Source organism: Hemitrygon akajei, chromosome 4, assembly GCF_048418815.1.
Source record: "Hemitrygon akajei chromosome 4, sHemAka1.3, whole genome shotgun sequence".
Lineage (NCBI taxonomy): Eukaryota > Metazoa > Chordata > Chondrichthyes > Myliobatiformes > Dasyatidae > Hemitrygon > Hemitrygon akajei.
In genome coordinates, this window is record NC_133127.1 from 161,624,487 (window position 1) to 161,648,547 (window position 24,061).

General features: G+C 39.0%; 1 protein-coding gene across 2 annotated transcripts in view; it reads right to left on the minus strand.

Annotated features, from left to right (window-relative positions):
* flt3 (fms related receptor tyrosine kinase 3) overlaps positions 1-24,061 on the minus strand; it is an 81,232-nt gene that overhangs the window by 54,137 nt on the left and 3,034 nt on the right. The window contains exons 2-7 of one of the 2 annotated variants that reach the window (XM_073043814.1): positions 12,469-12,581; positions 10,721-10,811; positions 10,400-10,544; positions 8,442-8,557; positions 5,185-5,293; positions 3,188-3,342 (exon numbers count right to left, since the gene is read on the minus strand). In XM_073043814.1, coding sequence (XP_072899915.1) covers positions 3,188-3,342; positions 5,185-5,293; positions 8,442-8,557; positions 10,400-10,544; positions 10,721-10,811; positions 12,469-12,581 — 729 coding nt within the window. The remainder of the gene's footprint in view (positions 1-3,187; positions 3,343-5,184; positions 5,294-8,441; positions 8,558-10,399; positions 10,545-10,720; positions 10,812-12,468; positions 12,582-24,061) is intronic. The other variant, XM_073043815.1, reaches the window with a different exon arrangement.

A 24,061-nucleotide genomic window follows, 5' to 3' on the forward strand; every position in this document is an offset into this window, starting at 1 on the left:
CCTGCAGTTGTTTCCACTGACATTGTCAGGTTCAAAAAGTTTCATCTCAGGTATGAAAATACATTGCTGTTAGCTGCCAACAAAGTGGCACCATCTAGAACCAATCTGCACATTTTTATGATGTGAAAACAAACAAGAAGCATCTAAAAGAAACCTGCAACAAACAGCACTGGAGATTAGGATTGAAACAAGGCTGTGACAAATGTGAGTCAGCTGCTCCACCAGCCACACCATCGTGTACTGCCCCTTTGTAAGTATCGTTTGTTTCGGTGTGCCAATTGGTTTTATTGGTCTTTTGGTTGTGTACTTGGTAATAGTATGAAATTGTCCAAACTGTGTTGGGAATTGCTGTTCAGAAAAGAAGGAATATGCTTGTCCTCTCAGAGACAGAAGGAGGGTAACCTCAAGAGGGGAAGCAGTATTGTCTTAAGAGGCAGAAGTGGGGGGTAGTCTCAGAAAAGAGAAGTGGGGGCAGAAAGGGAAGTGATTATGATTTTAGAGAGGGAAGTGGTTGTAAAGTAGTAAATGGTATAGAGGAATAATATATTCAGTATATATGTAATTACCTGGGTTCTGACTCCAAACAATTGGAAACATCAATTTAGAGTTACCCTCTGCAAAATTTCAAATAAGCTTATAGACTACACATCTACACATTCTAACAAGATTATAGGTATGGATTTAAGGTGAGAGGGGGTAATTTCAAAGGAGATGTGAGGGGCAAGATTTTTTTTTACCCAGGGAGCCATATGTGCGTGGATTGCTCCACCTGGGGAGGGTGGTAGAGGCAGATAGATACATTAGGGATTTTTAAGAAATGTTTAGATAGGCACATGAACGTAAGGGAAATGGAAGGATATGAACATTGTGTAGGCAGAAGCAATTACTTTAGGTTGACATTAGATTGCTAATTTAATTATGGGCTGAGGTGCCTGTTCCTGTGCTGTACTGTTCTATGTTCTACATCATGTAATATTACTTAAACAATATGGTGATCATCTTTTATGATCAGAACAAATTGTTCAGAAGATAAAGACCACTGACTGATAATTTGAGTATGGTTGTTTTGATAAATGGCAGCTTTTTGAATCAATCACCACATTCTGAATGACAGTAGTAGGTGCACAGACTGAAATTTTACTGTCACAAGTCTCACAGGGGCTTTCTGTTAAGCAATCAGAATGCACAGGATGCAGCCTATTTGTTTTGGTCATACATGTGAGGAATATATGATCCCAATTGCAATTTTGAAGGACAATTTGGTATAACTTGAAACGTTTGCGCTGTGCTTTGGCGGGAAAACCATTGATTTTTGAAGTGAGTTGTGGTGGCCAAGAAACAGCCATCTTGAACATCTTCCCAGTCTCTAGACCTCTTAACTCGTGAAGCTCAGGGTGTTGCATATTCACACCGGTGGAGCTGGCAACCTACTCGGGGTAATGGTTACTGGTGTGTAACTTCTGTACGGCACAGCAACGAGGCTAAACGTTCATAATAAACTAGGCCCCCTGCTAACAGCATTTAACAGCTGTGCCTCTGCATCATCAGCCAGAATATGTGTGTTTAAATAAAGTTTTCCAAGTTACAATAGCCCCGAAATTGAATATATTAATTTGATTGATCAGCTTTGTTAAAATGTGAGCACTGAATTTCCTAGCACTGTCAGGGAATTACACAATGCTATTTAGCAATAATTAAAGACACACTTGAAACTTTAACCTTTATTTTTTTGCTGTTAGTAATTCCGCTGTTAACATCCAGAATTTTCTGTTGCTATAGCTTTGCTCTTTGGGTAAGCCAAATAAATAACGACTGTCAGGTGTTGAACTAGAAAAGCAACAACCTTGCTTTATTAATAAAGCAACATTCATACGATGGAATTCTAAAACATGGTTGTGTAATCATTTACTATCAACAGTCATTGACATGATTGACAGGCAGTTTGTTAACAATACTATTCAATAGAGGTTTTTAATAATTATAATCACTGCAATTTTTTTCTTTAAATATTTTCTTCCCCAAACAGCAACATAAATATTTAAAACTTATCTTGATGCAATTTTGTGCAATAATATTACTATAGGATTCTTGCTCCTTTGTAACTTACCATTTATTGTATATTCCCTTGTTTAGCTTGTCCTCCCTAAATGTTACATTTCTATGAATGAATTACAGAAATAAGATATGGGAGTAATTAAATGCAATGATGAGAATTTTAAATTTGAGGCAATGAGAGTCAGTGCACAAAAATTAAAACCTGAATATTTTTTGGAGGTGCATTTTAAAAATGTGCATAATTGCATGCATCCCTAATGATTATTCAAGGGTTTGTGTTTCGGCTCCTACCTAATCCTACCATGCAAATCCCTGCTAACCCGTCATCGTGAAGTAGTGTTGCGAGAAGAAGATTTACGGAAGTGATCAACCCCCGATTCGAAACCCGATCACCTGAGTTTAAAATGTCAGAGTATATGGGATGGAATATCATGTAACTGAGTTCCATTAGGCGCCCTGGTAACATAGCAGTATGCATGATGCTGTTACAGCTAGGGGCTTTGGAGTTCAATTTTGCCGCCTTCCATTAGAAGTTTGTACGTTTTCCCCATGACCACATGAGTTTTCCTTGGGCGTTCCAGTTTCCTCCCAAATGCAAACCGGTTAGGGTAATTAGTCATTGTAAACTGTCCTGTGATTGGGCTAGTGTTGTGCCTCGTTGGTCAGGTAGGGCTTGTATCTCTAAATAAAAAGACAATAAATTCCATGTTCACTCCTGTCACTAAATGAGTTCTTTGGCATTTCGAGTTCCATGAATTTTAGGCTCAGTCTGTAACATCGTTGTTCATTTTCGTGCCTTGTGGCGCATCAGCCAGTATTCTTGCTGTTTCCACAGCATTTTGACTTTTTTTTATGAGGCCAAGTCGCTAGGTCGACGCTCAGCCCAGCACGCATGGAAAGCATGCAAGGAGCTGGCCAGATTTGAACTTGGGGCTGATTTGCCTGCAAGTCCAGTGCTGATGCTGCTATACCACCAGCCGGCAAGACTGTAAGATGCTGAACATTAAATAAAATATCAGAAAGAAAGAGACAGCTATTTTCAACATTGTTCTATAAAATATAATGGCATTTTTGACTCAAAAAAATCCACTCTCAATATCTATTATTGATGTGGACAATTGATTATAATTACCTAGGATGTGAAGGCTTGAACACTCTGACCCCTGGATATTACTTGCACAACAACATCCAATATCTTGACTGATTGCATCAATCAGTTTGGTTAGTCTTGTCACTCCAAATGATCCAATGGATTCATGATGTTTATCACCGTGAATAAGTGAAGAACTGTAATATCAAAATGTATTGTTAATGCACAGATCTACCAAATCCTCCTAAAGTTTATGGGAGCATTGTACTATAACAAAGTGAACAATTATAGAACTATGTTAAAGCATTTTGTCTTATTAAATTTTCCTCATAAATGAAATTTACTGAACAGTTGAGACTCTTGAATCCCTTTGCAACCCCACCATTAGAAATAGCTTTTCTGCCTTTATAAAGCATTTCTATCTGACTCATTCTACAAACATTGCTGGTTTCTGTAGGGATCAGCCCACCAAGTTATTCCTAGTAACTCTGGTGGAAGAGCAAAGAAAGCTCAGAAAATGACATTGGGAGATAATTTCTGATGGAATTCTTTCCATTGTGAGTTGTAATAGAAGCAGAAGGGCTGTTGAAATCCTTAACAAAGCGCAACTGCAATGTCATAGCAGGAGAGTAGGAAAAGATGTTGAAACTTTACGTTCTTAATATTTGTCTAAACCCGTCTGAGAGCAGTATGAACGTAGTATGGTATGTAATTGTTTCCTTTGTGCATTCTAATCTGTGACTTGAAACTTAGTATACTTAAATAAATTTATTAAGATACAAGCTTCATAAACTTTCAAGTCCCTGCAAAAGACATAGAGCACCGTTCAATTAGTGTTTCTGGAGCTGAATCACTAAGTGGAAGCTGTGTGGCACCAAAGTTTTGTCATTTACTTGAAGAGTATTCTGCCTGGAGATCAGCGACTAGTAATGTTCTGCAGGGATCTGTTCTGGGGTCCCTGCTCTTTGTGATTTTTATAAGTGACCTGGATGAGGGAGTGGTAGGTTGGGTTAGCAAGTTTGCAGATAATACAAAGGTTAGATGTGTAGAATGGATAGTGTAGAATGTTGTGATAGATTACAACAGGGAATTGATAGGATGCAGAGCTGGTGACAGATCTGGATAAGTGTGAAGTGATACACTTTGGAAGATTGAACTTCAGAGTACAGAGTACAGGGTTAATGACAGGAATTTAACCAGTATGGAGGAAGAAAGGAATCCTGGGGCCCACATCTATAGATTCTTCAAAGTTGTCAGGCAGGTTGTTAGGGTGATTAGGAAAGCGTATGGTGTGTTTACCTTCATTAGTCAGGGGATTGAGTTCAAGAGCCATGAGGAATGTTGCAGCCCCATAAAACTCTAGTTAGACCACACTTGGATCATTGTATTCAGTTCTAGTCCTCTCATTATGGGGAGGATGAGGAAGCTTTCCAGAGGGTGCAGAGGAGATTTACTAGGATGCTGCCTGGATTAGAGAGCATGTCTTATGAGGACAGATGGAGCAAGCTAGGGCTTTTCACTTGACAAGAGGTAACGATAGAGGTGTATAAGATGATAGAAGGCATAGATAGAATGGACAGCCAATGCCATTTTCCCCTGGCATATGTGGCTAATACCAGGAGGCTTAATTTTAAGGTGATTAGAGGAAAGTACAAGGGAACTTTTCAAAGGCAGGTTTCCAACATAGTGTCTGGTGGGCATGTGGATTGCACTGCTGGGGGGTAGTTTTAGAGGCAGATACATCAGGGGCATTTATAAGGTGAAAGAAAAAATGGAGAGTTCTGAAGGAGGGAAGGTTAGAAGTTCAGTTCAACATCTTGGGTCTTGTGCTGCACTGTATCATGTTCTATGTAATAACTTCCTGGTCCTACTACATGGTGAATTGTACATTTCATCCCATTCAATCTCTTCTTACGTCTCCTGTTTTTTATTTGAAACACAAGTAAATTGAAGCCTGGTACCTATAAGTTGACAAATCGTGCATTCCACAAAGTGATCAATTGAAGATGGCAAGAGATAAACATGAAAGTGAAGAGTACCTTGTGCAGTTAAGTCTCCAAGAAAGCTGAGGGACAAAGTAATTTTCTGTTGTGCAATGCAATATAGGTGACGTTAGTGTCATTGTCAACTTTGGCTTCTTGGGTTTTGCTGTCAAATGAAATTGTAGGATAACAAAATTAATACTTTTATAGACAATTAAGAACAAGTGTTTTTAATATTGCAAATTGCTGTGAAAATTTACACCAAGAACCATATACTTAATAACTCTGATGACAACCTTTTATAAATGGGCAGTTGCTGACTGGCATGGACATGATGTTTCTGTAGTGTATGACTCTGGGACTCCATCATGCTAACATTTAACACAAAACAGCGAACGGGACAGCACAGAAATAATCCCTTGATGTCTGGAACAATTGTGCCAGTCTATGCTAATCCCACCTGCTTGCACATGGTCCATATCCCTTCTTTCTCTGCCTGTTCATGTGTCAGTCTGAGTGTCTCCCAAACATATTTCCCCGGCAGCATGTTCCAGGCACCTATCATTGTCTTTTTAAAAACCTTTCCTTATTAATTTCCTTTGAATTTCCCCCCTCACCCTAAAGCTATGCCCTCTATATATGATATTTTCACTCTTGAAAACATACTCCATCTATGCCCCTCATTTTTTGATCAACCCTCAACCTTCAACACTCCAAAGAAAACAATCCAAGTCTGAATGACAGGATGTCTCACCAACAAACAATAGAGGGAGAACTATGCAAACATGCCCACATACTCTTATAGAGAAAGCAGTGCTGATCAGTACAGGGAAGGCCGCCAATAGAACTATGACACTTTAAGCTTTAAAGCATTAAAGATGATGCTATAACCTAATGTTAATTCTCTTTCTCATGTTCCATCTCATCTCCAATCACAATCTCTTTTCATTTCCAACCTAAAGAGGTTATGAACGACAATGTCTCAACTTTCATTCCTCCTTTTCACCCTTCTCCCCAAGTCACAATATTATCTTGGTTTAATTTCGTATCACCGAGAGATAAAGCTTAGCCAGGCAGTGAAGGAAGATGAGAAAGGAAGTGCAGGCGAAGACAGTGATGAGGAAGAAGCAGAATCATTCAAGGTTCAAAGTAAATTTATTGTTGAAATATGTATATGTAATCATTTTCTTGCAGGCATTCATGGTAGAACAAAGAAATACAACAGGCAATCAATATGCAAAATTTTTCAAACTGTGCAATTAACAATAAAAACAAATAATAATAATAATAATAATAATAATAATAAATACATAGTATATACAGTAAATAATATGGAGAACATGAGTTTGGAGTCCTTGAAAGTGAGCCCATAGGTTGTCGAATCAATTCAGCATTGAGGTGAGTGAAATTATCCACGCTGGTCTGGGAACCTGATGGTCAAATTTCACATGCAGCCACCTTATCAGTTGTCACTCAATGAGGCACACCTGCACATAATTAGTTCCAGCTAAGCAGAGTTACAAATGAGCCTCTCTGAATGATGCTGACATGAGAACGTCGATGGTCAAATTGACAGGTAAATGAAACCAAAGTGGTGTAATGGGAATGCTACCTGAAAACGTTCATTCCCTATCAAGGTCCATGGTACATACTGCAGGAGGTTGGAATTCTGCTTTGAGACCAAAATTTTCAGCATGAGCAGAACCAGCTGACTGTAGAGGTGGTGGATACGGGTTTGATTTCAATATTTAAGAGACGTTTGGAGAAGTGAATGGATGGGAGAGGTATGAAAGGCTATAGTCCAAGTGAAGGTTGATGGAACTAGGCAGAATAACAGCTCAGCATGGACTAGATAGGCCAGAGGGCCTGCTTCTATGCTGTAGTGCCAACACCCAGTTTCTGGGTTCTACAGCACAGGTCAGACTGCTGCATCAATGCTGTTAATTATGAGCATTTTGAAAGTGCAACAAACTACCTCCCCCCCCCCCCCCCCACCCCCGTAGGTTATCAGGTGAGCTGTGGCCATTTTTGTTTTGTAGAGCACGAACCTGCTGATTTCTCTGTGCAGTGCAGCATTTGGCCTCACACTCACTTTACACAGTCAGTGCCTTTGCTCATGCAGGAGGCCGTGCTCCAAGGTACGGCTAAACAAACCGACACAGCAGCTGTCACAATCCAAAGTCTCTACTCTTGAGAGTCATCTGCATTCTATAAGGCGTGCCTCCATGATTGTGAGTTCTTCAGTCACGTAGTATCACGATTCTCTGGTTATGTATATCACCAGTTGGCATTTGTATGCCAGGGCTAATGTCTTCATCAGTGTGGCAGCCACCATGACTCACATCACAGGAGCAGAGATCACTAGAGTCTGGAATGGATCCTGGACTCACTGGAGTTTAGAAGAATGGGTGGGGGGGGGGGGAAGGCATCTCATTGAAACCTATTGAATATTGAAAATCCTAGATAGAGTGGATATGGAGAAGATGTTTCCTACAGTGGGTGAGTCTAAGACCAGAAGGCACAGTCAGAATAGAGGGACGTCCATTTAGAACAGAGATGAGTAGGAATTTCTTTAGCCAGAGAATGGTGAATCTGTGGAATTCATTGCCATGGACAGCTGTGGAGGCCAGGTCATTGAGTATATTTGAAGCAGAGATTGATAGATTCTTAATTAGTGAGGGTGTTAAATGTTACTGGGAAAAGACAGGATAATGGGGTTGAGAGGGATAATCAATCAGCCATGATGGAATGGCAGAACAGTCTCGACAGGCTTGAGTGGCTTGTCTCTGCTCCTATGTCTTATGGTCTTAACCCATAGAAGATCCAATTTCATTCCCCATTATCTGTTTCTTGAATAAGCATATCAAACCTCAATTAATGCCTCATTCAAATGCAAAACATCCCACAATGCAGCTCTCCTTCAGTACTGAACTAGAATGTTACCTTAGGTGAACAGCTTAAACCCAAATACAAGCCTTTAATTTACAACCTGCTTACCACAAATACATATTTCTGACATTTTCCCTTCTCTAATTGTCCAGGTAGGGAAAACACTAAGGATGCTGCTAATCTTCTCAGTTACATTTTGAATATTTTAAATAATGTCACCGTAGGTTTTATATTCAACGTAAAGTGTGACTTCAATTTCACACTTTCTTACAATAGAGATGTTAATATGTATTCCCTCCTCAATTGTACCCTAATATTAGGAAAAAACCTGTGAAGTTGAATATTATTGATACGGGTCTGTGGATAAATGGCGACCATTACTTCCTCACATGTTGGAAATTATACTTCATTATTTCATTACTTACCTCTAACAACAACTTTAAAATTAATTGTCCAATTTCTATTTCCGTTTTTGACTGTAAGAGAATATACACCAGAGTGCCTTTCCCTGATTTGCAAAATTGTAAAACTCGTAACTTGACTGAAAAGAAAAATAAGAATCAGATCAATTTAGCAACAGGAAAAGTAATTAGAGATTGTTCTTTGTTGTGCATTACTAATCCCGTATGTACTTACCTCTTCTCTTCGGGTAATAACTTAAAATCAGAAAATGATTAAGTTGCTACTGAAAAGCAATACAATTGTAAATATAGCCAAACAAGTTAGCTTATCATTTAAAATTTAAAAATGCAGGTGCAAGAACTACACAGTAAATGAAGATGAATCACCAAAACTATGACCAGCACCATACCTATCAAATGCTTTGATTTCAGAGAAGTACTGTACATTCTATTGCATTTACTCAACAAATTTTATTCATTTTGATCAAAAAATCAACTTGGATTTCCTATCAAGTATCTGGCTTCTTTCAAAGGACAAATGTAGCTAAGATTTAAAGTACAGTAACAATGGAGAAACCTGTCTTCCTGAGGTTATGGGGATCACTGAGGAATAGCTGTGGTTCTAGGGACACAAATTTGACATTCCCTCTCAGGAATACAATTCATCTTGCTCTACCACACCTCTAACATCCCTTGTCTTGCAAGGCCCCTCATCTACCCAAATTACCCTCCCATGGTTAAATGGTCCAGTCCATACTGAGGCTTCCTAAGTCCATTTCTAATCCAAATGGTCTTCTAAATCTATCAGTAGTTTCTGTTACAGTAAGGCAGCTGTCTTTCATAAACCATATTGCAACTATTAGGATAGCACTGGCAGCAAACTTTACCAAATTGAACAAGATTTATTCATTAGTGTTGGTTTGCTATTCTCCATGTTTTGGTGGAATTTTAATTTTGTTTTGGATTTTATTTCAGCATTTTAGCCAAGCAGATCTTATGACAGAGGAAACAATGCATGGGACTGTTGGTGAATGGGGATCTGGAATTGCCATTGAAGAAATTGTGCTCAGATAAGACCATAAGTCATAGGAGCAGAACTAGGCCACTTAGCTGATCGAGTCTGCTCCACCATTCCATCAAGGTTGATTTATTTTCTCTCTCAACCCCATTCTCCTGCTTTCTCCCTGTAACGTTACAAATCATGAACCTATCAACCTCCACTTTAAATATATCCAATGACTATGCCTCCACAGCCATCTGTGCCAATGACTTCCACAGATTCACCTCACATTGGCTAAATAAATTCCTCCTCATCTCTTTTCTAAGGGGACATCCCTCTTCTGGGGCTCTGTCCTCTAGTCTTAGACTCCCCCTTTATAGGAAACATCTCCACACTAATCAATCGAGGCCTTTCAATATCTTTTCTTAGATGAGGGGCCCAAAACAGCTCACAAGACTCCATAGATAAAGTGTATAGATGTTGCTCTTTCCTCTTTTACCTGCTCATATCAGCAAAGTTGTCTAACATATCCCGGTTATCACAAGTTTCAGCACTTGTCCTGCTTAATACTGTGGCCTCCCATAGAGAAATCCTAGGAATGGAAGCTTCATTTCAGCAGGCCGGTGGTCTGCTTCATCTCAGATTTTGCTTCTGCGTGGCTTTCTATGCATGTATCCTGCCTCCATTTGCTTATGTTATGATTTAGATTCATCAGTTATGTCACCATTGGATTATCCTTGTTATTCAGTGGCTCAAGTACACTTGAGTGCAGGGCAAATGGACCAAAATAACATATATCAAAAGTAAAACAGATTCAACTACAAATCCCATTAAATCAAAGGAATCAATGAATGGCTTATTCCTATTCCTCTGAATCACACTGCAGGAAGAAATCTTTCTTCTAAATTTTGCTTAGCTCATTTACAAATGAAGAATGTCACACAACAACATTTAATGTATAAAAGCAAATTAAGGAAAATACCTGTACAATGTGTTGTTCTTCATATTACATGGAATTCTGCTATTCTTAAATCTCCAATGACAAGACATGTTCCCAGTAGTATTCATGATGGCTTTTAGGGTTATATCATCCAAAACATTAACTTCTGCAGTATCAACCTGAAATTCTAAACCATATTGCATACTAAAGTAATTTGTAAAAAGGAAATAAATGGCAAATTTGAAATAAAGTTATTTTGTTAAAATATGTCATAGAAGAAACATGCTGATATGTACTATAAATATTACTAGTTAATATTGGACAAAGAAAATAATTTTGAATCACAAATATCTGAATTCATACCATTGGCTTTATTCACCAAAGATTTTCTTCTTGTTGATTTTTTGCCATCACAAAAGCTTTGAGTTTGGGTCTGATTTTCATCAGAAAATATCTACAAAAAATAAGTTGAATGCTTCATATATACTTTTAATCTATATAATTTCCTGGTGTAACTTTAGTGAATTTGTAACACTAAGGAATGCTGAAAATATAATCAGTAATACTTAATGTTCAGCACATAGAGTGGGCTTATAGATAGGAAATGAAAAATAAACAAATATAAGAAATTACTTCAAAAACAGCAAGTTTTTTTCAAATGAAGCATTAAAGTTTCTTCTGGAGGAATGATATCAGATAGGCTGAATTGCTTTCTACATCCATTAAATCTTGTGGTTTAGACAACATGGTTTCCATTTGATACAACATACAACTATTTCCTAACACCAGAGACTTTTAATATTCATCATGCCAGCATAAGAGCATAAGAAAACATTAGATTGGAAAAGGACATCACTCAAGTTTTCCCAAATTCATGTTATCTGGAGCATCACAACAAGACCATAAATTCCTTTTTACTGCAGCCAAATTATCCCCTGGAAGAGGCAAAATAAAAATGGGACAAGTAAGGCAGAAAAATAATGTTTTTTGTTTCAGCTATATTCCTTCAAACCACTGACCAGGCTGTTCCACAAATGTTGATTCCAATTTTTTTTTGTTTTCCATGATGGACTCATTCATGTTCTGGGATATCATCAGCTAGATTCAATTGCCATCTGAAGATTGTATGTAGTATTGGTATTGCTTTTGCCATTGTTGTACTGAATTAATAAAGTTAACTGTGGAAGACTTTACAAGCTTTTATTTATTTAGTAGCATGAAAATAAATGCAAAGAGCAAAATCAAACAATTGCAGGGAGGGAGTCCTCTCTATATTAAAGAGAAAGGTGTCTGCTCCCCCAGCAACTCCTCTCCACCAGCACAGTTGCTCTCTGTTTCGGTCTCATCAAGATATCCTGCCTTCTTGTCAGTTCCTTCTCAGGATCAGAATTATGCAAAGTTTTCACCAATTCAAGTCGTAAATTTGGACAGTACTTGATTAAGCGACCTTTTTCTGCCAAGGTCATTGCAGAAATATATAGGCAAGGCAAGGAGACAAAGAGATTTGTTTCAAAAATAATTTTCTATATACATTAAAGACTGAACCTTCACGCGTGTTTTGAAAAATTAAAGTGGTTACTGGTGGCATCCTTTCAAAACATCAGTAGTTATCAGCAACTTAGATTTCAAGTAATCACTTTACTTAATTCTGAGCCTTGTATTGGATCTGGTTGATAGTCTCTTTATAAATTAACTGTCAATGTAGGAGATAATCTGAAAAGTGTTTGGTTTCATCGTAGGTTGCAGGAAAATAACATAGGCATTGGCATTAGCATTGGCTTAGGCAGTAACAAAGTTTCTACTTTTGTGTGACTGAATCAAACTTAATCAATACTCTCTGATAGATAGCCTATGATCACTATTGTAAAATGCCTAAGGTGAACATTAGTTCAGAATAAGATTCAGTGTTATCTGTAATGCCTCATGCCTTAATTGTTTAATTGGTAACTTCAATTGAATTACTTTAGAATTATAGCAATTCTTTTGAAGTTAAGAGGACTATGGTCAACTGTGATACACGTCACTTCATAAATTGAAAAGAAAACCAAATTAAAAACAGAAGAAAAATAACTTATATTGCAATGAACACAATGATTTAACTTGGTTAATACCTGTGATGCTTCTAGATGATCCATATCGGTAAGATCGATCAAAATGCATTTTGTATGAGATGATTGTTTCTTCACTCTTTGTTCAGAAATCACAGGAAGTGCAACATTAAGAACTGTGGAAAGTAAAATTGTTCTTAAGTACTTTCCCACATTTACACCTTGTAAAGTTTCCATGATCTCAAGTTAGTGATAATAAATCAGAATCTGATTCTGAACAATTTACAAAAGTTCCATTTAAATAAGGGATCCCAAACTTTTCTTTATGCCTTGGGTCCTTCCATTATCCGAGACAGTCAATGGACCCCAGGTTGGGAACCCCTTGTTTAGGAGATGTTTTCTCCATTGATCATCAAAACTCCATAAAAAATGAGGAAGAAATCATTTGACAGAACCAACTAATAGGGAAAAGGTTCCATTGCCAAACCAATGCCTACCACAATCTCCTATCCCCATTTCCTCCAAAGCTGGAGGACAAAATATACACAAACCAAGCTGAGATGTCTTGGATATGAAGCTAGAAGTAACCGAGATAAATCAAGAAATTTCAGCTCAGTACATTAGGTGAGTGAAGCTAATGTATAGCTTCAGTACATAAGCAGACATATATTTCCAACTCATAGTACAACAAAGTCTTAGGTGGGGAATGGCAATCAAATGAAATTTGTTCATTTATTGACAACAAAATTTGCAATTACAATATTGATTAGGAACCCTCATTACCATTTGATCTGCATTTCAGGTGCTATTGATTGTGCAATACCAAGCAACATAATTGGCAAATTTACATTGAGGATCTTGTTGCAGAAAGCTTCTACATTGAGAAATCCATTTTGAAGCTGCCAGTAATAATTACCAACTCCTCAATGTTAAATGATTTTGTGCAGCTCTGGAAGATTTACTCCAGTGAACAACACTGAAAGTGATTGATTTTGGTCAACATCAAGTTGCTCTGAGTATTGGTTTGAATTTCAGTGGTCATGATATCAGAGAAGCAACTTGTGACATAAATCGTCTGTGTACTTATGAACTCTACTATATCTGCAAGATGAATTTAGTTAGTTCTGTGACAAAATTTCTTCACTGATAAATAATAGGAGATATACTCAACCCACTATGAAGGACATCTTCAAAGGGCAATGCCTCAGAAAGATGGCTTCCATTATTAAGGACCCCCACTACCCAGGACTGCCCTCTTCTTATTACTACCATCAGGAGGAGGTACAAGAACTTGATGCCACATGCTCATTTTTTTAGGAACAGGTTCTTCCCCTCTACTGTCAGATTTATGAATGGTCCACGAACAATACCTCACTATTTAGCTCCCTTTTGCACTAATTTTATATTTCTTATTGTATCTTAAGGTAAATTATTACTGTCAGCTTCAAATTGGATTTCTCAATTTAGAAGCTTATTTGCAACAAGTTGCAAATTTGCCACATTTTTTAATGTATTAAACTATACTGCTGCCACAAAACAACACTTTTTCAACAAATGTCAGTGATAGGAATTCTGATTCTGGATCTGATAATTTTATTCTTTTTTCTAGGATGTTGATATTTGCCACTCGATAGCAACTACGAGAATGGAATAAGGATAATTTACTTAAATTCACCAAGAAGGGACCCAAAGACATTGCAGCCACCCCACAGAGCATATTTCACAGGTAAAACATATATACATAAACACAGCGACAAAACAAATGATTCAAGGTACCATTAGGTCCATGCCAGCAGTTATCTTTGAGAAAGTGACAACTTAGATTTTCCTATAAGAAAGAGGAGAGTGTCTTCATGCTTGGAGATAGAACCATTTCTTTGCAGCATACTGGGGTTAATAACCAACAAGCAACAGCTTTACTAGCAGATTCACAGTATAATCCAAAGAGAGTTACTCCATAGCTATCATTTTAAAATTTTAGTTAAAGTGGGTATACAACATGCAAACTTTTCAATTATGTCAGATTACTTTGTCCAGCTTGCAGGGAGTGTTCAATAAGAATCAACAGTAGTAGGAGAAATAACAATTTTTTAAACTGGAGGTAAGGTATGAAGAAGACAAAAGAAGGCCAGAGAAGACGAGATAAGTTAGGAGAGTGGACAAAGATCTGCCAAGTGAAATACAGTATGGCTAAGTGTAAAATTCTCTACAGTGCAAAAGTCTTAGGCACCCTGGTTATATATGTGTGTCCAAGACTTTTGTACAGAAACAACTAAATTGTGAAGGGGACACAAAGGGAATTCATGTCCAGGAGAAACTTTTGCAGGTAATAAGGAAACTAATACAATATTATTGTTTGTTGCCAGGGGAATTGAATATTTATTGCTATTGCTCAAATTTATGCTTAGTTATATAGGACATTTGTGAGCCCACAACTAGAGTACAGTATTTTTTCAGTCCATGCACTAGAAGCAGTCAGAGAAAGTTCATTGGAATAATAGTTAAAATTGTGGGCAATTGAGGTTTTTATCTACTGGAATTTTTGAAGAGTGAGATGTTAATTCATTCCAAGATCCTGAGGGTGGATGTGAAGAGGTTACCTCCATGTTGGATAATCTATAATTAGGAATCACTAGATATTTTCTCTCAGAGAAGCCGAGCCTTTGAAGATAACAAGAAAGAAATGTGTAATTGATGTATAAATGCATAATAGTTATATATGGTCTTAATAAAAATGGCAGTGCAGATTTTAGGTAGCAAGTAGCTTACTCCTGATCATATCTTGTATGTTTATTTGGATACTGTCAAAGATCTGTTCCAATACAAATCTCTGATGGTTTCCAAGTTGCAGTCAGCATTAGTGAAATGAGAAGTTCACCCCTAAAATGAAAATGTGTCTGCCTTTCACAGATGGCCACATCAGAGGAATGCAAAGAGGGATCCAGATTTCAATAGTATGTAACCAAAATGTTCACATGGGTTCGAAGTCCAGTTTGTGACCTTGATGAGCGAGTTGTAGAGCCATAGCAGAGAATTGTGTTGCGCAGAGAAAACCAGTTCATCCATTCTCCAGTTTGTTTTCTGCAATCCTGCAATTCTCTTGCTGAACCAATTTCTCTTCAAAAGCTTCAATTAAATGTTTCCATCACCTTTACAGCAAGTGACATCTAGCTCAAGACTACCCACTGCTTGGAAAATAATTTTCCGCACATCACCCTTGATTCTTTTGCAATCAACTTAAATCTATGTTCTTTGTTTTGAAAATACAGTATCATGTGCTTCCCATTCCTAAATAGCATATAGACACACTTATAACCATATAACAATTACAGCACGGAAACAGGCCATCTCGGCCCTTCTAGTCTGTGCCGAACACTTACTCTCACCTAGTCCCACCAACCTGCACTCAGCCAATAATCCTCCATTCCTTTCCTGTCCATATACCTATCCAATTTTTTAAAATGACAAAATCGAACCTGCCTCTACCACTTCTACCGGAAGCTACTTGCTTCTCTTATCAAGGCAAATGACAGATTATGAAGGAATTTTAAGAATCAAACAGATTAGAGCAAATGCCCTGTATTATTATGAAGGAATTCTAAGAGTCATTAATTTAAGATGCAGCAGAAAAATAAACTGATTACCTTGACTTTGGAGTGGCCAGCAATGATTTTTTGGCCCAATGAAACAAATGACCTTTCGCTTAAGAGGCAAATATAGGGACAGTTGTGCAGATAATGGACAATTTACCCAGTTTGTAGATTCTGTGTGAGTTACAAAGCAGAAAAGCTTGGCATGCTCATCAAGACCTCATTGATAGAGTGAGGAACAAAACTGATATTTCAGGTTAATGCAGATGCAGCCCGACTTATCGAGCACTTTCACTACTTCTTGGTTGTGTTTCATTCTCCAGCATCTGTGGACCTTTTGCAGAAACTTTAACAGATTTTGGTCACTACCGTGGCAATCATTCTCCTACTTCATTAGCTCCTCTGGAATGCTTTCTGTTTCAGTGGATTCCTCTCAAGTTGCTACATTTAGCAAAACACATATGATTTCATTTTCTAATTTTAATATCTCAAAGTAATGCACAAGTCATCACATATGTTTTTTGAATTAGAGGGATTTGATGTTGCCTTAACCATTAATGCTTCAAAGCATATGCCTGGTTTACCAACAGCCAACTGTCTATATGCCCTGCTCCTATGGTTAATGCCAGATGAGGTAATTTTGCATGGGGATTGTGCAGTGTTGTTTTGAACCACTAGTCAGTAGTCTTATGTAATGATGGAAAAATATCCGTTACCTACAGTATTCAGCTCTTCCTGTAGCATCTTTATTCTCTGTATGTTTTAACAATAACCTCAAACCAAGGTAAAACTGCATGCAGAGCATAAAAGATTTAACCAGAAAACATAACTGTTCCTGAAGCTAATATCTTTTCACACATGTTTTATAAATAGATATGTTTTAAGGGTTCTGGAGTAAAAATGGTGCAAGCCAGGCAGCATCTGTGGAAAGAGGAACAGAGGTATTGATGAAATAGACAGGTGTGTAGTTTGGGATGTAGTGGTCTCTTTTTCTGAGCTTTTTGAACTCTAGGTGAAAGTGTGTAAGGTTCATGGTATCATGACAAATGATCCTTCACCACTGTTAACAACCATCGAACCAAAGATTCCCACAACTGAGGGAGGATGTTACATTTCTTCAGGAGGTTTTAAAACATCCTTGTATTACTTCTCTAGTCCTCCTTATAATTACTCAAATCCTGGATTGTGCCAATTTTGCACATCTGATGTCACCCATGGAAATGACCTAGTCTGCTCATCCAAGGCAGGTGCATTGAGCTGAGAGAACATGTTGATATCGGTGTCTGCTAAGGAATATGGAGGTTTTGCAGAGAAGACATTGGTGATGTATCTCCTGGGATTTGAGGTATCTGCTGGGGCTGTCCATGTATCAGAAATATATGAGAGGACAGTATCATTGCTATCTGATAGGCCATGAACCTAAGATCCTGATCTTCAAACGCTCTTTACCTCAAATGGCTCCCTGGCAGAATGAACTTGATTGTGGCTTTCACTCTCAATGTCTGCCTTTAGTGCAAGGCTCAGTCTCTCACTTGCCTCAGTGAATTTGTGGGTGACAACTTGTAATTTGGCCTCCAAGTGTGCGCAAGTGCTGTCTGCATCTTTCAGCTGAGCGACCAAGGTTAGAATGGCTTTGGATTTAGAGTGAAGCCAAGTAAATTGAACAGTTTCCATTTTGTTCTATAGATAGAGGTGCAATATTGGAACAAGACAGACTGAGATGGCTTGGTGGTAATAAAGCAATTTTGCATGATACCAGCCTACACTGAAAATTATGATTTCTATATTATCACGTAGAGGACGTGTGGTAAAGAGAAGGACACTACATATACAATCTCAACTGGGAGAATTAAAGGCTTTCATGCAGTCAGTAAAGGGGCATGCACAGCATATACTGCTCCTTACACCTCTAGGAATTGCTGTGCAGTGCATATATATTCATTAACGCTATGCATAGGTGGAATCCACAAACTCATTCAAGAGGCAATTCTTTAGCCCTTGGTAAGAACTTGAGATGGAGATTGGCCCAGACTTTCCCTGTAGCAGGGAGCAGGGAAACCCCTCTGAGGTTGATGCATTTGCATTGTACCTTCTCGTATAGAAGCTCACCATTACTCTATCTAGGGTCTCCTGGCACTTCCTGTCCTCTTCAGATGTGGAGATGCGCCTAGGAATTTGTCTACTAAAATTGCAGATTTCAGTGGGGATACTATTTGCTCTTGCTGTTTGGCAGTTGATTCACATTCTTCTCCATCTCTTGTTGGTTTGGGTAGCGGCAAGAGTTGGTTAGGTAGTTTGTGTGGAATAGAAACAAGAACATATGCACCAAGGATAGAGTCTTGTTGCAAAGTTCTTCAAAAATGCTCTTTCCAGCAGGTACCACTGCCTCCTATTGTTAAGAAGCTTTCCTCCATTGTTTACTTTCTGCAGAACAAGCTTTAGACACATAGATGGTCTTGATAGTACTAAAGAATCCATGGCTGTTATGGTTATTAGTAAGTTGCAAAATGTCCTCTTACTACCAATCATCACAGAATGCATTTCAACTTTCATGTGTCTGTAGTCTGTTTCGTTTCTTTTAGTGTGTGTGTGTGTGTGAGAGAGAGAGAGAGGGAGAGAGAGGGAGAGAGAGAGAGAGAGAGAGAGAGAGATTGAGATTGAGATTAAATAACTCTTGCACCTTTGGTCATTCTCATTGAACCAGACTAGAACTGGAGCTTCCTGGAAATGAAGTCAAAATTATGTTCACACAGAATATTTGCAGCTTCTGTCAGGATCTCCATTCATTCTGGATTTCTGGTTCAGACCATTTTCACTTGTTATTTACAATAGGTTAGGTTGTTCCTTCAAATAGCTTAAAGAATATCTGGAACACGTCTTTAAAAAGGGTAATTTATCTCTGTAGACTTAGGAAGGGGAAATCACTCTTGGCTTTTGATTCTAATTAAATTCCAATGTCTGGTATACCCTTTTCCACTAACAAAAAAAAAAGAAATGAAAATAAAACAGAAAAATCTGTAAACAGTTGGCTGGTCTGCAGCATTCAGAAACAGAGAAACTGCTTTTGTTTCAGATTGGTGAGCTTTCATCAGATCTGGGGATAGATAAAGCAAGCTTTGAGATACTGAAAAAAGCGAGAGAGAATAGGGAAAGGGGGAAGTCTGTGACAGACTGAGAGGCCATGGAAATAAGAAGTGGGCTAGAAAAGGGAAGGTAGTAGGTATTTAATAGTGCTTAAATACCTATATTCAGCTTTCAATGTCCAGCAAGCTGCCTGCATTTGTACTGTAATTACTAATCGCTCTTTATTGACTTTAATGTTGTATATATCCAGACAGTGCCCTTTTCATACAAACTGGCTGAAAATCCAACTCTCTTCTGAAGTGGCAAAAAACTTAAATACATGTAGGCAGTGTTATCACAGCATTTACATTTAACTGTTTAAACAAGGAGATGAGGGTTCACTTTCTAATAATTTACTTTAATTCCAAGTGGACTTGACAAATATTTAAGGAATCTAAAGGGGTCCACGGCTAATTTTTTGACCTATTACTGAGGAAGTCAAACAATAATAAACACTGTAAGACCATTAACTACAGTGTTTCTGGGGACAGTTCACATCCTAGTTCCAGTTAAATTGCATTTGCATAGTAATGCTATTTCACAGTCATAACATTGATTTAACCTCAGAGTTACTATTTGTTGCATCAGTACTATGGCACTTAAATGAAATGTAGTCTTAACCTTCACATTCAATGAAGATCTTAGGTACCTGATGATTAATGGTTATCTTTCAGCATGTTAGTAGTAATTTGTTTTGTACTATTTAAAGACAAGATCGGATGTTACGTGAAGACATCATTTGGCTTATGTTGCAGATTTTTGGGTTGGATACCAATCTATTGTCATTCTGGTGTAACACCAGTGACACCCTCTTGAGTTATTAACTGAGAGGCTCAAATCCTTTCACTTTAACATGTGCATATTGGAAAATGGTATGCTGAGCCTGACTAATTTTGATTTAGATCAATGGATGTTCAGTTGGTTCTGTCTATGCTAACATAAAAACATACTAAACTGGTGAAGCAAAAGCCACACTCCCCCTTATGCCTTCTCTGCCATTCAAAAATAACATAGACTCCGCTTTTTCTAACCTAATCTCGATTATCTTGGTTTTTTTTATAAGATATATCTGCCTCAGCTTGGAGTATACACAGTGATTGAACCTCTGTAGCCATCTGAGATGGAGAATTCCAAAGATCTTCAAAACACTTTTTAGAGAAATTTTCCCTGTCCTTATTGTATACTGTAAGAACATACACTGCAGTTCAAAACTTTCCATCCTCTCTCATCATCCACCCTTTCAGAATCATACAATGAGTCTGTTTCTCCTTCATCTAAGTCTGTTATACTCAATATCTTAATGCAACAACCATCCTATGCCAGGAATAAATCTGATAAACCATTGTTGCTCTGTGCCTAAGGCAAATATAAACTCACTGAGATAAGGAGACCAAAGCAGTATATGATATTCTCAGAACATTTGTAGGGAGATTTGTTAAAGGTGCATCCAATCTACTTGCCACAAAGGCTCTCATGTCCTAGCTGTTCCAAAAAATTTTATAAAAATTAGAAACCCTGGGAATATTTATTTCAGATTCCCATCAGATGCAAAGTTTTGATTTTCCTGTTGGCTGCATCAGCCTAACTTTCTGTGATTCATTTACAAGGACATGAATCCAACTGCAAAGTAGTTACTGTCCATTTAAATGTTCTTTTTTTTCCTACTGTTTTATGAAAGTGAACTATCTCACATTTCTACAAACTATGACTATTCTGTCATCACCTTGGCCACTTACATCTTACAACCTGCATCTTCCTCATAGTTTAATCCGTAAGAATAGACAGCAACATCACAGCAATATCTCTGCCACAATAATCCTCAATACTGGTGCTCAGCAAAACTGCGTTCCCAACCCTTGGCTTTACCCTCGATATACTGATTACATACAGTGTGGCCAGATCCTGCTTTATCTCGATTTACAAGTTTGCAAATGCCATTACTGCAGTGGGTGGATGCCAAACAACAAGACAGCTTAGAAGAAGGAGATACAGAGCTTAGCGGCATGGTGCCTAGACAGCAACTTTCCCTGAATCAAATCACCCAAAATGCTGGAGGAATTCAGCAGATCAGGAAGCATCCGTGGAAATGGAGAAGCAGTTGATGTTTTGAGCCAAGACCCTTCTTCAGGACTGGAAGGGAAGAGGGAAGATGCCAGAATAAAAAGGTAGGGGAGAGAAAATAGGATAGCTAGAAGGTGGGATAGATGAAGCCAGGTGAGTAGGAAAGATGAAGGGCTGGAGAGGAATGAGTCTGATAGAAGAGAGTGGACCATAGGAGGAAGAGAAGCAGGAGGAGCACCAGGCGTAGGTGATAGACAGGTGAGAAGGTGTAAGAGGCCAGAGTGGGGAATAGAAGAAGAGGCAAGGGGGAGCAATTTGTTTAAGTGATAGGAGAAATCGATATTCAAGCCATCAACTTGGAGGCTACCCAGATGGAATATAAGGTGTTGCTCCTCCACCCTGAGGGAAGCCTCATCGTGGCACAAGAGGAGGCCATTAACTGACAGCTTGGAACAGGAATGGGAATTAAATTATTGGGCCACCAGGAAGATTTGCTTTTGGCAGGTAGAGCAGAGACACTTAACTAAGCAGTCTCCCAAGTTCCAAACAAGTCTCACCAATGTAGAGGAGGCCACACCGGGTGCACTGGACACAATGGACAACCCCAACAGATTCATAGGTGAAACGTTGCCTCACCTGGAAAGATTGTCTGGGGGCCTGAATGGAGGTGAGGGAGGAGGTGACTAGGCAAGAGTAGTACTTTGGCCACTTGCAGGGATATGTGTCAGGATTGAGATTAGTCAGGAGGGGTGAATGGACAAGGGAATCATGGAGGGAGCAATCCTTGGGGAAAGTTGGGAGTTTTACCTTCATCTACAGTACTGTGCAGAAATCTTGGGCACATATATATAGCCAGAGCGCCTGAGACTTTTGCACAGTACTGTATTTGTCAATGCGGAACAAAGAGCGAGTTTGTAAATCTGGCGGGAGCAAAGAATGTTGGGAATAGCAAGGGTAGAGCACCTCGAGAGGAATGTGGGGCAGGTAGCAAAGAAGTACCGGGGCGGTGGGGGGGACTGACACAGGCGCAGACACACCCGACCCTGAGACACCTGGCAAGGTCCTTGGATTTCAAACAATTGTTTTTTTCTGATCTTTACAGATGGGTCTCTGTGACACCATATTGTCATGTCCCACTCCATCACCTCTCCATTCCCCTTTTCTCAACCATGATTTCCCTCTCACTGCACCCTTCCCACTCTCAGTCCACAAAAAAAAAACCCAAGTCAGAATCAGGTTTATCATCATAATGTATATCATGAAATTTGTCTTTTTTGCAGCAGCAGCAGTACAGTGCAATGCATAAAATTACTACAGAACTGTGCAATGGTCTTGGGCAGCCTTTTGCACAGTGCTGTATGCATTCAGTAAAAACATAAATAGCCGAGGAGTGGTAGTGGGGACAAGCTCTCACTACCTAAAAGTGCTCCTCATGGCATGCAACTCAAATAGCCTCAAATAGACATCCAAGTCCAGCTCCTCACCTTCTCATGTGGCTTAGCCTCTAAACCCAGCTGAACTGTTTCTACTGACAGGAGAAGGGACGAAGGCGGGTCCTGATGCCTTAAAACCAGTGCTTTGGGTAGATGGAGCTGGTCAGCCTGGGAAGGCAGTCCGCTTAAGTGAGGGAAAACTCTGATTTCAAACCTCTGCTGCCTTGCGACCATACCCACTCATGGGAAAGGCTTCAGGAGTAAACCCTGAGGATAAATCCAGAGCTGGAGTCCCTAAGGTAGTCCAATGTTGCCTTCAACCTCATTTTCGCAACTCCTGCAAAAACACCGATGCCAAGTTGTATTGGCCCTTGCCCTTCCTTTGGACAACATCGGTGGCGTGGAGAGGGGAGACTCACTGCATGGGCAGTTGCTGGTCTTCCTTACAACCTTGCTCAGGCCATTCCATTCCAGGCGCAGATCCATGGTCTCACAAGACTAGTGGATGCCACCAGATGACACTCAACTAATGACCCTATCAATAGATCACTACTTATACTCTATCAATTGAGAAAGTACCTATTAATTCCACAGCAACGTACACAAAATGCTGGATGAACTCATGAAGTCAGGCAGCATTGATAGAAATGAAGAAACAGTCAACGCTTCCAGCCGAGACCCATCCCATACCCCTGTTTTCTGTAATCCAATTCTTTATAAACAAGGATATCCACTACTACTGCCACCACCCACTAAGAGGTTTTGGCACAAAAGTGCCATCTTATTCTATACCTTTGGAAGATCTATATATTCCAAACACTTCAGTTCCTCTTTATCTAGCTTGCCAATCACATCCTCAAAAATTCTAATAGATTTATGAAGCAGCTTCCTTTCATTCTGACTAATCATATTATGTTTACTTATGCACCCTGTTATCACTTTCTCAAAATAATAGACCAATATTTCTCCCGACTGCAGACGGCAAGCCAACGTCCACCACATTTGCGTTTCTCTTTCAACCAGTCTTCAATGCTTGACACATGCATCAGACTCTCTGACTTGGCAACATTCCTCAGTGACAATGCAAGCCGAAAGTCGGGCGAGTTTGATACATTTTATTCAGTTCATCACAAGCGAATTATAATAAAAAGCAACAACAAACACAAAATGCTGGTGGAACACAGCAGGCTAGGCAGCTGTGGAGCTGCGAGAAGCGTAGGGAGAAGCGATGTCGACGTTTCGGGCCGAGACCCTTCGTCAGGTGTTGGTTGTGTGAATTTATTGCCACAGACGGCTGTGGGGACCAAGTCATGCAGTATATTTAAAGAGGAGGTTAACAGATTCCTGATTAGTCAGGGCATCAAAGGTTACGGACAGATGACGGGAGAATGGCGATGAGAAGGATCACGAGTCAGCCATGATGGAATGACGGAGCAGATTCAATGGACC